Source organism: Echiichthys vipera (assembly GCF_963691815.1).
Source record: "Echiichthys vipera genome assembly, chromosome: 2".
NCBI classification, from domain to species: Eukaryota; Metazoa; Chordata; class Actinopteri; order Perciformes; family Trachinidae; genus Echiichthys; species Echiichthys vipera.
Window position 1 is genome coordinate 206,398 of NC_139827.1, and position 12,883 is coordinate 219,280.

Genomic DNA, 12,883 nt, shown 5'->3' on the forward strand with positions numbered 1-12,883 from the left:
AGCAGCAGCTCCTCTGCAGCAGCAGCAGCTCCTCTGCAGCAGCAGCAGCAGCAGCAGCAGCAGCAGCAGCAGCAGCTCCTCTGCAGCAGCAGCTCCTCTGCAGCAGCAGCAGCAGCAGCAGCAGCAGCAGCAGCAGCAGCTCCTCTGCAGCAGCAGCAGCAGCAGCTCCTCTGCAGCAGCAGCTCCTCTGCAGCAGCAGCTCCTCTGCAGCAGCAGCAGCAGCAGCAGCTCCTCTGCAGCAGCAGCAGCAGCAGCTCCTCTGCAGCAGCAGCAGTAACAGCAGCAGCAGCAGCTCCTCTGCAGCAGCAGCTCCTCTGCAGCAGCAGCAGCAGCTCCTCTGCAGCAGCAGCAGCTCCTCTGCAGCGCTGCGTTCACCGTCGGCTCGTCTGAATTATTAATCTCCTGCTGATGAAAATTTAACGACGCTGCGTTCGAGCACTTTGGAAAATCTGCCAACGCTGAAAAACTGCAGCTGCTTCAACGAGTGCTCGGATTTCACCCCGAGCTCAGGTCAACGCCCCGGCTGCTGCTGACCCCTGACCTCTGACCCCCTGACTGCTGACCTCTGACCCCTGACCTCTGACCCCCTGACCTCTGACCCCTGACTGCTGACCTCTGACCCCCTGATCTCTGACCCCTGACCTCTGACCCCTGACTGCTGACCTCTGACCCCCTGATCTCTGAACCCCTGACCTCTGACCTCTGACCCCTGACCTCTGACCCACCTGTATATATACACACTTATATAATGTGTGTATATATTTCTGAGAGCCAGAGGGATCAACCTGTCCCGATGAGACACCAGTCCGACCGCCTCAGCACCAGATGGACTCACGCCCCCCCCCCCCCCCCACGGAGCCAGGTTGAGAGTGAAATATGGCGGGCCAGAACATCATCAGCCCCCGGCCCGGCGGCGCCCCGTACAGGCTTTAGAAGAACACGCCAGGCGTCAGGAAGTACCTGTGGACACTGATGAGGCTGCGTGGGAACGATGTGTCACACCTCAGGTCGGCGAAGGGCCGGAGGGACCCTGACTCCTCAACAACGGACCGACTCCGTCAGATCCACCGTCTCAGTGTGGAGGAAAGGTCTCCTTCAGTGTCGTGGCCCAGAGGCTTCAGAGTTCAGAGGTGGTTCTCAGGAGGTCTGGAGCCGCCGACACGATCCGGCCCCAGGTACAAACCATCAAGAAGGAGAACACAGATCTACATGTGGTCGCTTTAGACCTCGCAAACACCTCCGGGGCAGCGCCTCACGGAGTGTTGAGGGCAGCGTTTGACTTCTTCCAGGTCCCAGAGGAGATCACCAGACGTCTGTCACAACCACCGGGCGGCGCCTGGAGGAGGCAGGCTGCACAATCTCTCCACGTGCTCTCACCATGGAGCTCATTATGGGAGCATCTCGATGGGGGGTCTGAGGAGAACGCCTGAAGAGTGGGCTGAGCTTCCTCCAATCAGGGCGTGAATGGATGACATGACGACGCTAACGACAACAAAGACGACTGCTGGACAAACTCCAGACAAACATCAGACGAGCACCAACGGAGAAAACCCAGTAAGTCCTGAAGAATTTCCCTGATCAGAGGCCGACTGTCCATGAGAGGTTCCACATCAACGATGAGCCGACACCAGCGACACAGGAGACGTCCATCAACGACACCAACGACACCAACGACTCAGGAGAAGTCCATCAACGACACCAACGACACCAGCGACTCAGGAGAAGTCCATCACAGACACCAACGACACCAGCGACACAGGAGGAGTCCATCACAGACACCAGCGACACCAACGACACAGGAGGAGTCCATCACAGACACCAACGACACCAACGACACAGGAGGAGTCCATCACAGACACCAACAACTCAGGAGACGTCCATCAACGACACCAACGACACCAACGACTCAAGAGAAGTCCATCACAGACACCAGCGACTCAGGAGACGTCCATCAACGACACCAACGACACCAACGACTCAGGAGACGTCCATCAACGACACCAACGACACCAACGACTCAGGAGAAGTCCATCACAGACACCAACGACACAGGAGGAGTCCATCACAGACACCAACGACACCAACGACACAGGAGGAGTCCATCACAGACACCAACGACACCAACGACACAGGAGAAGTCCATCAATGACACCAACGACTCAGGAGGAGTCCATCACAGACACCAACGACACAGGAGGAGTCCATCACAGACACCAACGACACAGGAGGAGTCCATCACAGACACCAACGACACAGGAGGAGTCCATCACAGACACCAACGACACCAGCGACACAGGAGGAGTCCATCACAGACACCAACGACACCAGCGACACAGGAGGAGTCCATCACAGACACCAACGACACCAACGACACCAACGACACAGGAGGAGTCCATCACAGACACCAACGACACCAGCGACACAGGAGGAGTCCATCACAGACACCAACGACACCAGCGACACAGGAGGAGTCCATCACAGACACCAACGACACCAACGACTCAGGAGGAGTCCATCACAGACACCAGCGACTCAGGAGGAGTCCATCACAGACACCAGCGACTCAGGAGGAGTCCATCACAGACACCAACGACTCAGGAGGAGTCCATCACAGACACCAGCGACACAGGAGAAGTCCATCAACGACACCAGCGACTCAGGAGGAGTCCATCACAGACACCAGCGACTCAGGAGGAGTCCATCACAGACACCAGCGACACAGGAGAAGTCCATCAACGACACCAGCGACACAGGAGAAGTCCATCACAGACTCAGAGACACCGACCAGGCAGAGCGACTCCAGGCAGAGCGACTCCAGGCAGAGCGACTCCCGGCAGAGCGACTCCAGGCAGAGCGACTCCAGGCAGAGCGACCCCAGGCAGAGCGACTCCAGGCAGAGCGACCCCAGGCAGAGCGACTCCAGGCAGAGCGACTCCAGGCAGAGCGACCCCAGGCAGAGCGACTCCAGGCAGAGCGACTCCAGGCAGAGCGACTCCAGGCAGAGCGACTCCCGGCAGAGCGACTCCAGGCAGAGCGACTCCAGGCAGAGCGACTCCAGGCAGAGCGACTCCAGGCGGAGCGACTCCAGGCGGAGCGACTCCAGGCAGAGCGACTCCAGGCGGAGCGACTCCAGGCAGAGCGACTCCAGGCAGAGCGACTCCAGGCAGAGCGACTCCAGGCGGAGCGACTCCAGGCAGAGCGACTCCAGCTGGACGCGTCTGTGGCCTCAGATCAGTCACCTGGAGCCAAAGGTGGAGCATGGCGTCCCACAGGGTCAGTTTCATCACTGGAGCAACACATGACCCGACCCTCCCCCACTAATCTACACCTGTGGGTCAGGGAGGAGCCAGCCTGCCCCCAGGGTTCTGCACCAGCAACCCGTAAACACCAGACCAGCCTCACCCAGGCAGACACACCTGGTGCCTCGGCTCAGGGGCTGAGAGGCTTGAAAGGAGGAGGGTCAGCACCAGAACCTGCCCCTGAAGGTCCAGACCCCCTTCTCTTTGTTCAGGAGGGAGAGAAGCGACTGATCCGCTCTCTGAACCCAGACCAGAGGCTCACCTGCCCACCAACCTGCGCCCAGACCTGGTCCTCTGGTCCTGGTCCTGTGGTCCTGGTCCTGTGGTCCTGGTCCTCTGGTCCTGGTCCTCTGGTCGTGGTCCTGTGGTCCTGGTCCTCGGGTCCAGGTCCTCTGGTCCACGTCCTCTGGTCCAGGTCCTCTGGTCCAGGTCCTCTGGTCCACGTCCTCTGGTCCAGGTCCTCTGGTCCAGGTCCTCTGGTCCAGGTCCTCTGGTCCACGTCCTCTGGTCCAGGTCCTCTGGTCCAGGTCCTCTGGTCCAGGTCCTCTGGTCCAGGTCCTCTGGTCCTGGTCCTCTGGTCCAGGTCCTCTGGTCCACGACCTCTGGTCCAGGTCCTCTGGTCCAGGTCCTGTCAGCGTGTCTTCATCACTGAACCGTGGGAGGAGGCCATCGATGAAGCGCACGACAGGAAGAGCCTGTGGTCTGCAGAGGAGCGGGGCTGGAGCGCTAAGGTGCGACCCGGGGAGGTCGGCTGGAGGGGGTCTGGAGCCGGTTCCACCACGAGGCTCCTGAAGGAGGTCGGCACCAGAGGGCCGACTCCACAGAGACCAGAGGGACGACTCCACAGAGACCAGAGGGACGACTCCACGGAGACCAGAGGGACGACTCCACGGAGACCAGAGGGCCGACTCCACAGAGACCAGAGGGACGACTCCACGGAGACCAGAGAGACGACTCCACGGAGACCAGAGGGACGACTCCACGGAGACCAGAGGGACGACTCCACGGAGACCAGAGGGACGACTCCACGGAGACCAGGGGGACGACTCCACGGAGACCAGAGGGACGACTCCACGGAGACCAGGGGGACGACTCCACGGAGACCAGAGGGCCGACTCCACGGAGACCAGAGGGACGACTCCACGGAGACCAGAGGGCCGACTCCACGGAGACCAGGGGGCCGACTCCACGGAGACCAGAGGGCCGACTCCACGGAGACCAGGGGGACGACTCCACGGAGACCAGAGGGACGACTCCACGGAGACCAGGGGGCCGACTCCACAGAGACCAGGGGGCCGACTCCACGGAGACCAGAGGGCCGACTCCACGGAGACCAGGGGACGACTCCACGGAGACCAGAGGGACGACTCCACGGAGACCAGAGGGCCGACTCCACGGAGACCAGAGGGACGACTCCACGGAGACCAGGGGACGACTCCACGGAGACCAGAGGGACGACTCCACGGAGACCAGAGGGCCGACTCCACGGAGACCAGAGGGACGACTCCACGGAGACCAGAGGGACGACTCCACGGAGACCAGAGGGACGACTCCACGGAGACCAGGGGGACGACTCCACGGAGACCAGGGGGACGACTCCACGGAGACCAGAGGGACGACTCCACGGAGACCATCGAGGAGCCGGTGATGCTGAGAGGAGCCGTCGTTGGTCGTGTCTGAAGAGGAAGGAGAGCGGTTGGGCCTCGGGGTGCCCCCCCCCAGTGTGAATCTAGATTTATATGAGTTTATATATTTTATATACACTCATATAAATCTATATTTATATTTTATATAAACATAAATGTGACCTGTGTGAACGAAGCCATGACGAACCTTTAACATCAGATTAATAACAATAACATATTTATATAAATATATATATTTATATAAATGAGTCTTTATACATATATTAATATATACATTATTATATATTTGTATGTATTTTGCAGCTCAGACAGTTTTTCACTTTAATCAGATTTTATTTGAAACACAAATTAATTAAATTCATATAAATATTTTATTATGTAAATTATAATATTTATATAATTATAATTATAATATTTATATAATATTTATATTTATATGAATTTTAGGATCAAAACTTTAAACACAGTTTTTTTTACAGTGAAACAAAAATAATAAAAATAAAAACATCAAAGACGTCGTTTCAGAGTTTAACATCAAAGGAAAACTGATATTAAAGTTTAGTGTTTTATTAGAACTGTTTATTATTATTATAATTATTAATATAATTATTATTCATTACAACATTTATTATTATTATTATGATTATTATAAATTACTAATATAATTATTATTATTATGATTATTTATGATTAATGTTAAAAACCTGAAACACGATAAAAACAGAATTAAAGTTTAAAGTTTTAAAGATTCAACATGAAAACAAACAAAATTCAGATCTGAGTCAAAAATATCAAGATTCTTCTTCGTTACCGAGACCTGGACCAGGACCAGGACCAGGACCGAGACCTGGACCAGGACCAGGACCGAGACCAGGACCAGGACCTGGACCAGGACCTGGACCAGGACCAGGACCAGGACCAGGACCAGGACCTGGACCAGGACCTGGACCAGGACCAGGACCTGGACCAGGACCAGGACCTGGACCAGGACCTGGACCTGGACCAGGACCTGGACCAGGACCAGGACCAGACCTGGACTGGACCAGGACCTGGACAAGGACCAGGACCTGGACCAGGACCAGGACCAGGACCAGGACCAGGACCTGGACCTGGACAGGACCTGGACAAGGACCGGGACCAGGACAAGGACCGGGACCAGGACCAGGACCGAGACCAGGACCGGGACCTGGACAAGGACCTGGACCAGGACCTGGACCAGGACCAGGAACTGGACCAGGACCAGGAACTGGACCAGGACCAGGATCAGGACCAGGACCAAGACCAGGACCAGGAACTGGACCAGGACCAGGACCAGGGCCGAGACCACGACCAGGATCATGATCAGGACCGGGACCAGGATCGTTACAAAGGACCAGGACCAGGAACAGGACCAGGTCCAGGGTCAGGACTGGGACCAGGTTCAGGTTGAGGGGGTGCAGGGGGGTGGGGGGGCGGGGTGGGGGGTGGGGGGGGCGGGGTACGTGAATGATGAACTTTAACGTTTCAATGATCAAATCTCAGCCAATCAGGTCCGCAGCTTGTTTCAAAGCTTAGTTCCTGTTTCCTGTTGATGAGAGAGGCCGTCTGATTGGACAGGAGGGGCAGGGGGAGGGGCTTAGAGAAGGGTCCTGATTGGTCAGTTTGACAGGAGGATGTGAGGGAGCAAAGCATGATGGGAAGGCCTCTACAGCTGGCGTCTGACCGAACCAGATCTCGTTCCTGCGGCGGGGCACGGCGGGGTTCTGGCTAGGACGCCACCATGTACCCGTCTCTGCGGAGGTCGTCGGTGACGCCCACCATCTCCCACAGCTGCTCGATCTGCCGGGACACCGTCTCCTCCGTGGTCGTCCCGAAGAACGTCCTGACGGCCAATCAGAGAGCAGAACAGCATCAACACAAACATCACAGCACTGGGAATTACAGACTCTCTGAAAGGCCCTGAAGGCAGCACAGGTGAAAGGTGCGTTCAGGACAGTCGGGTCAAACGAGGATGATGCCGACCTGGCGACGACTCTGATTGGCTCCCTGTAGACGATGGTGATGTCGGGGTCGGAGGGTCGGGGCGGGGCGGCCTGAAACTCCGCGGGCAGGAAGAACGCCGTCTGCACCTCCTTCTGAAACGTGCGTCCGTCCTCCGTCACGTGGATGGAGCTGACCACGGGCACCGTCATCCCCAGGAACCGGCCTGCGGACCGCCGCCAACACGCCGGGTCAGTGAAGCTCGGACGGGACGAAGAAAAGTTCTGTCTTTCTCGTAAACTACGGTCTCGTAAACTTTGTAAACAGGAAACTTCGGTCTTGAAAATTCGTAAACAGAAAACTTCGTAAACAGAAACTTCGTAAACAGAAACTTCGGGCTCGTAAACAGAGTTCGTAAACAGAAACTTCAGTCTCGTAAACTTCGTAAAAAGACTTTGTAAACAGAGTTCGTAAACAGAGTTTGTAAACAGAAACTTCGGTCTTGTAAACTTCGTAAACATTGTAAACTTCGTAAACACAAACTTCGGTCTCGTAAACTTCGTAAACAGAAACTTCGGTATCGTAAACAGAGTTCGTAAACAGAAACTTCGGTCTTGTAAACTTCGTAAACAGAGTTCGTAAACAGAGTTTGTAAACAGAAACTTCGGGCTCGTAAACTTCTTAAACAGAGTTCGTAAACAGTTCGTAAACAGAGTTCGTAAACAGTAAACTTCGGTCTCGTAAACTTCGTAAACAGAAACTTCGTGTCGTAAAACTTCGTAAACAGAAACTTGGTAACGTTCGTAAACATGGTAAAATTCGTAAACATGGTGAAGTTCGTAAACACGGTGAAGTTCGTAAACACGGTAAAGTTTGTAAACACGGTAAAGTTCGTAAACACGGTAAAGTTCGTAAACACGGTAAAGTTCGTAAACATGGTAACGTTCGTAAACATGGTAAACTTCGTAAGCATGGTAACGTTCGTAAACATGGTAAAGTTCGTAAACATGGTAACGTTCGTAAACATGGTAAAGTTCGTAAACATGGTGAAGTTCGTAAACATGGTAACGTTCGTAAACACGGTAAAGTTCGTAAACTCACCTGCAGAGTTCTCGTTGCAGATGAAACGCATCAGCTTCATGAAGCTCAGGGAAATGCTCTGCTCGTACAGAAGCTCCGCCCCCGTCACACACGCCCAGTGCCCGGGGGGGTACTGACGCTCCTCCCACTGCTCCTCCCCCATCTGTGGGGGGCAGGGGGGTCAGGGGGGACAGGGGGGTCAGACTCACACTGTTCCCCCCCCCATCTGTGGGGGGCAGGGGGGTCAGGGGGGTCAAACTCACACTGCTCCCCCCCATCTGGGTTCGTCTGCTGTGGTGGTCTGTGGTGGTCTGAGGTGGTCTGTGGTGGTCTGCGGTGGTCTGAGGTGGTGGTCTGTGGTGGTCTGTGGTGGTGGTCTGTGGTGGTCTGTGGTGGTCTGTGGTGGTCTGTGGTGGTGGTCTGTGGTGGTGGTCTGTGGTGGTCTGTTGTGGTCTGTGGTGGTCTGCGGTGGTCTGAGGTGGTGGTCTGTGGTGGTCTGTGGTGGTGGTCTGTGGTGGTCTGTGGTGGTGGTCTGTGGTGGTCTGTTGTGGTCTGTGGTGGTGGTCTGAGGTGGTGGTCTGTGGTGGTCTGTGGTGGTCTGAGGTGGTGGTCTGTGGTGGTCTGTGGTGGTCTGTGGTGGTGGTCTGTTGTGGTCTGTGGTGGTGGTCTGTTGTGGTCTGTGGTGGTGGTCTGAGGTGGTGGTCTGAGGTGGTGGTCTGTGGTGGTCTGAGGTGGTGGTCTGAGGTGGTGGTCTGTGGTGGTCTGTGGTGGTGGTCTGTGGTGGTCTGTGGTGGTCTGAGGCGGTCTTGGGCGTCTTTACCTTCTCATGGCGTGATATTGGAGTGAAGGGGACGGGCTCCCTCTGCTGGTTGTTGCGGGTCATTTCCTGAATGGGTCCGGTCATTTCTGTAGAGACAAACAGGAAGTGATTAGCCCCGCCCCCTCACCCGGAGGTACTGACCCCGCCCCCTCACCCGGAGGTACTGACCCCGCCCCCTCACCTGGAGGTACTGGCCCCGCCCACTCACCCGGAGGTACTGACCCCGCCCCCTCACCTGGAGGTACTGACCCCGCCCCCTCACCTGGAAGGAGGTTCTGGCCCCGCCCCCTCACCTGGAAGTACTGGCCCCGCCCACTCACCTGGAAGGAGGTTCTGGCCCCGCCCCCTCACCTGCAGGTACTGACCCCGCCCCTCACCTGGAGTTTCTGACCCCGCCCCCTCACCTGCAGGTTCTGACCCCGCCCCTCACCTGGAGGGTCTGACCCCGCCCCTCACCTGGAGGTTCTGGCCCTGCCCCTCACCTGGAGGGTCTGGCCCCGCCCCTCACCTGCAGGTTCTGGCCCCGCCCCCTCACCTGGAGGTTCTGGCCCCGCCCCTCACCTGGAGGGTCTGACCCCGCCCCTCACCTGCAGGTTCTGACCCCGCCCCTCACCTGGAGGGTCTGACTGCGCCCCTCACCTGGAGGTTCTGGCCCCGCCCCCTCACCTGGAGGTTCTGGCCCCGCCCCTCACCTGGAGGTTCTGGCCCCGCCCCCTCACCTGGAGGTTCTGGCCCCGCCCCTCACCTGGAGGGTCTGACCGCGCCCCTCACCTGGAGGTTCTGGTCCCGCCCCTCACCTGGAGGTTCTGGCCCCGCCCCCTCACCTGGAGGTTCTGGCCCCGCCCCTCACCTGCAGGTACGGACACATGGTGCGTGCTGGCGACGGCCTGCCAGTGCGTCAGCAGCCGGTCTCTGTCCTCGTCACCCATTGGTTCTGGGTTGTCGCTGATGTCATCGTCCAAATTCTCGTCGTCCAATCCGTCGAGGTCTTCCAGAGAAATGAGCGCCATCGTGACCTTTGACCTGAAGACTCTTTACTGATCTGTGACACACACACACACACACACACACACACACACACACACACACACACACACACACACACACACACACACACACACACACACACACACACACACACACACACACACACACACACACACACACACACACACGAGCAGGGTCACCACGGAGGCTAACACACGCATGCTAGCTGAAGCTAAAGTGTATTAGCTACTGGAGCTAACGCATGCTAGCTGAAGCGTAAGTGTATTAGCTCCTTAAGCTAACGCATGCTGGCTGAAGCTAAAGTGTATTAGCTCCTTAAGCTAACGCATGCTGGCTGAAGCTAAAGTGTATTAGCTCCTGAAGCTAACACATGCGTGCTGAAGCTAACGTTTCTTAGCTCCTGAATCTAACGAAAGCTAGCTGTAGCTAATGTGTATTAGCTCCTGAAGCTTCCGTGTGTTAGCTCCTGAAGCTAACGCATTCTAGCTGAAATGTAAATGTGTAAGCTACTGAAGCTAACCCATGAAAGCTGAAGCTAAAGTTTATTAGCTACTGAAGCTAACGCATGCTAGCTGAAGCTAAAGTGTGTTAGCTCCTGAAGCTAACGAATGCTAGCTGAAGCTTAAGTTTATTAGCTACTGAAGCTAACGCATGCTAGCTGAAGCTAACGTGTGTTAGCTCCTGAGGTGATTGACGCTAAAGTTCTAAATATAAACTATTATAAACAAAGTAAAAACTCGTCGTCTCTGCTTTGTATCAATAAAGTTTTAAGTGTGCGCGTGCTAAGGTTAGCAACATTAGCATGATAATTACTGACGTCACCAAAATAAAACGCTGAGTCACGTGTTTGACCAGTTTGCTTCTTTTAATTTGAAAACCAGTCAGAGTGGACCGGAAGTGAGTGACGTGGATCGATGACGGACTTTGATGGGAAACCGGGTCAGTGTAACCCGGGTCCCCCCAGAGCTGCGGGATAACCCGGGTGTTCAGTGTAAACCGGTCCCGTCTGGTTCAGCTGCCTGTGGGACTGAAGGGACCAGAGAACCCGGAACAGACACGACCCGGGACCCCACGGGACCGGGTTTAGCTAGCACGATGAAGTTAGCACGGTTAGCTGGTCAGCCCACCTCACCTGGTCCTGGTCCGGGTCCTGGTCCGGGTCCTGGTCTGGTTCTGGTCCCGGTTGCTTTGTGTTCAGTCTGGGGTCAAAACATGGACACGGAAGAAAGAACAACACCGCAGGACTTCTTCTTCTTCTGTTTCCGGTTCACGTCCCCGCTGACACTTCAAAATAAAAGCTTCTTCTTCTTCGGTGGTGCTCTGCTGACGCCTTCCCGCGGCGCCATCTTTGTTTGTAGTCCAGCCGCCATTTTACTGCTTTTCCCTTCCCGCCACTTTTCTTCATTTTTTTGATCTAAATTAAAGATTTTTATATAAATATTTATTTAAATATACATTTATATTAATGATCACAGAAATGTATAAATTTAAAATATATTTATCACATAAATATATATATTTTAATACATTTATAAATATATAAAATAATTATATATTTATATATAAATGTATTAAAATATAAATATATAATATAATTATACATGTATTAATATAAATGTATAATTCTGACATGTAAACGTTGATAAACTTGAATCCTGAAGTTAAAATAAACTTCTTGTTTATTTAAGTTTCTTATTTCGTCCTGATTCGGTTTTTGTTCAGTTCGTCCTTAAATGTGTAAAACCAATAAAACCTCTAAATCTATAAACTATAAATATGTAATTAATAAAGTTATGACCTAAGATGACGCGTGTGGTTCCAGCAGATGAATGAAAAACGCCGTCTGAGCAAATTTAAAGATTTCATCAGTAAAAAAAACTTTAATCAGAAATTAAAGAATCAAAACAACTTTATTTACAAAAAAACAGCCGTTTTCAAAACTCTAAAACCAAAATAACAAAACAGGAAACAGGAAACAACAGGAGGTCAGGGGGCGGGGCTTCACCGTGACGTCATCAAGGTCAGATCAGGTCGGCCACTGAGGAGACACAAACACAGGGTCAGCAGCCAATCACAGCAGAGCAGCAGCAGCCAATCACAGCAGAGCAGGCGTGTGATTGGTGGACTCGTACCGTTCATGGGCATCTCGTCGATCTGGGTGGAGTAGTACTGCTCGATGTCCCGCAGGATCCTGATGTCATCGTTCTTCACAAAGTTAATGGCCACGCCCTTACGCCCGTAACGCCCGGAGCGGCCAATCCTGGAGGAGGTCAGAGGTCACGTCAGCCACAGACCGCCAATCAAACCACGAGTCCGCCCACAGTGCATATGTCCGCCCACAGTGCATGTGTCCGCCCACAGTGCATATGTCCGCCCACAGTAGATGTGTCCGCCCACAGTGCATGTGTCCGCCCACAGTGCATGTGTCCGCCCACAGTGCATATGTCCGCCCACAGCAGATGTGTCCGCCCACAGTGCATATGTCCGCCCACAGTAGATATGTCCGCCCACAGTAGATGTGTCCGCCCACAGTGAATGTGTCCGCCCACAGTAGATGTGTCCGCCCACAGTGCATATGTCCGCCCACAGTAGATATGTCCGCCCACAGTAGATGTGTCCGCCCACAGTAGATATGTCCGCCCACAGTAGATATGTCCGCCCACAGTAGATGTGTCCGCCCACAGTGCATGTGTCCGCCCACAGTGCATGTGTCCGCCCACAGTAGATATGTCCGCCCACAGTAGATGTGTCCGCCCACAGTAGATGTGTCCGCCCACAGTAGATGTGTCCGCCCACAGTAGATGTGTCCGCCCACAGTGCAAATGTCCGCCCTCAGCCTGGTGTGTGAGGGACTAGTTTGTGTGCAGGGATACGTCACCTGTGGATGTAGAGCTCTCTGTTGTTGGGCAGGTCGTAGTTGATGATCAGAGAAACTTGAGGAACGTCCAAACCTCGAGCCCACACGTCCGTGGAGATCAACACCCGGCTGTAACCATGACAACAGGTCAGACACACGACTGAAACCATGACAACAGGTCAGACACACGACTGAAACCATGACGACAGGTCAG

General features: G+C 54.3%; 2 protein-coding genes across 2 annotated transcripts in view; both read right to left on the reverse strand.

Annotated features, from left to right (window-relative positions):
* Window positions 1-6,441: 6,441 nt before the first annotated feature.
* On the reverse strand, window positions 6,442-11,081 carry soul4 (heme-binding protein soul4). Its single transcript, XM_083931222.1, is given in 7 exon segments — window positions 6,442-6,696; window positions 6,698-6,806; window positions 6,947-7,130; window positions 8,006-8,147; window positions 8,805-8,890; window positions 9,655-9,846; window positions 10,945-11,081. Coding segments are annotated over 6 exon segments (882 nt in total). The 5' UTR covers window positions 9,815-9,846; window positions 10,945-11,081; the 3' UTR covers window positions 6,442-6,495.
* A 622-nt stretch (window positions 11,082-11,703) lies between these two features.
* The window catches only part of eif4a3 (eukaryotic translation initiation factor 4A3), a 10,508-nt gene continuing 9,328 nt past the window's right edge, over window positions 11,704-12,883 (reverse strand). The window contains exons 10-12 of the mRNA XM_083931184.1: window positions 12,691-12,798; window positions 11,945-12,072; window positions 11,704-11,850 (exon numbers count right to left, since the gene is read on the reverse strand). Of these exons, the coding sequence (XP_083787310.1) occupies window positions 11,834-11,850; window positions 11,945-12,072; window positions 12,691-12,798 (253 nt within the window). The 3' untranslated portion in view covers window positions 11,704-11,833. The remainder of the gene's footprint in view (window positions 11,851-11,944; window positions 12,073-12,690; window positions 12,799-12,883) is intronic.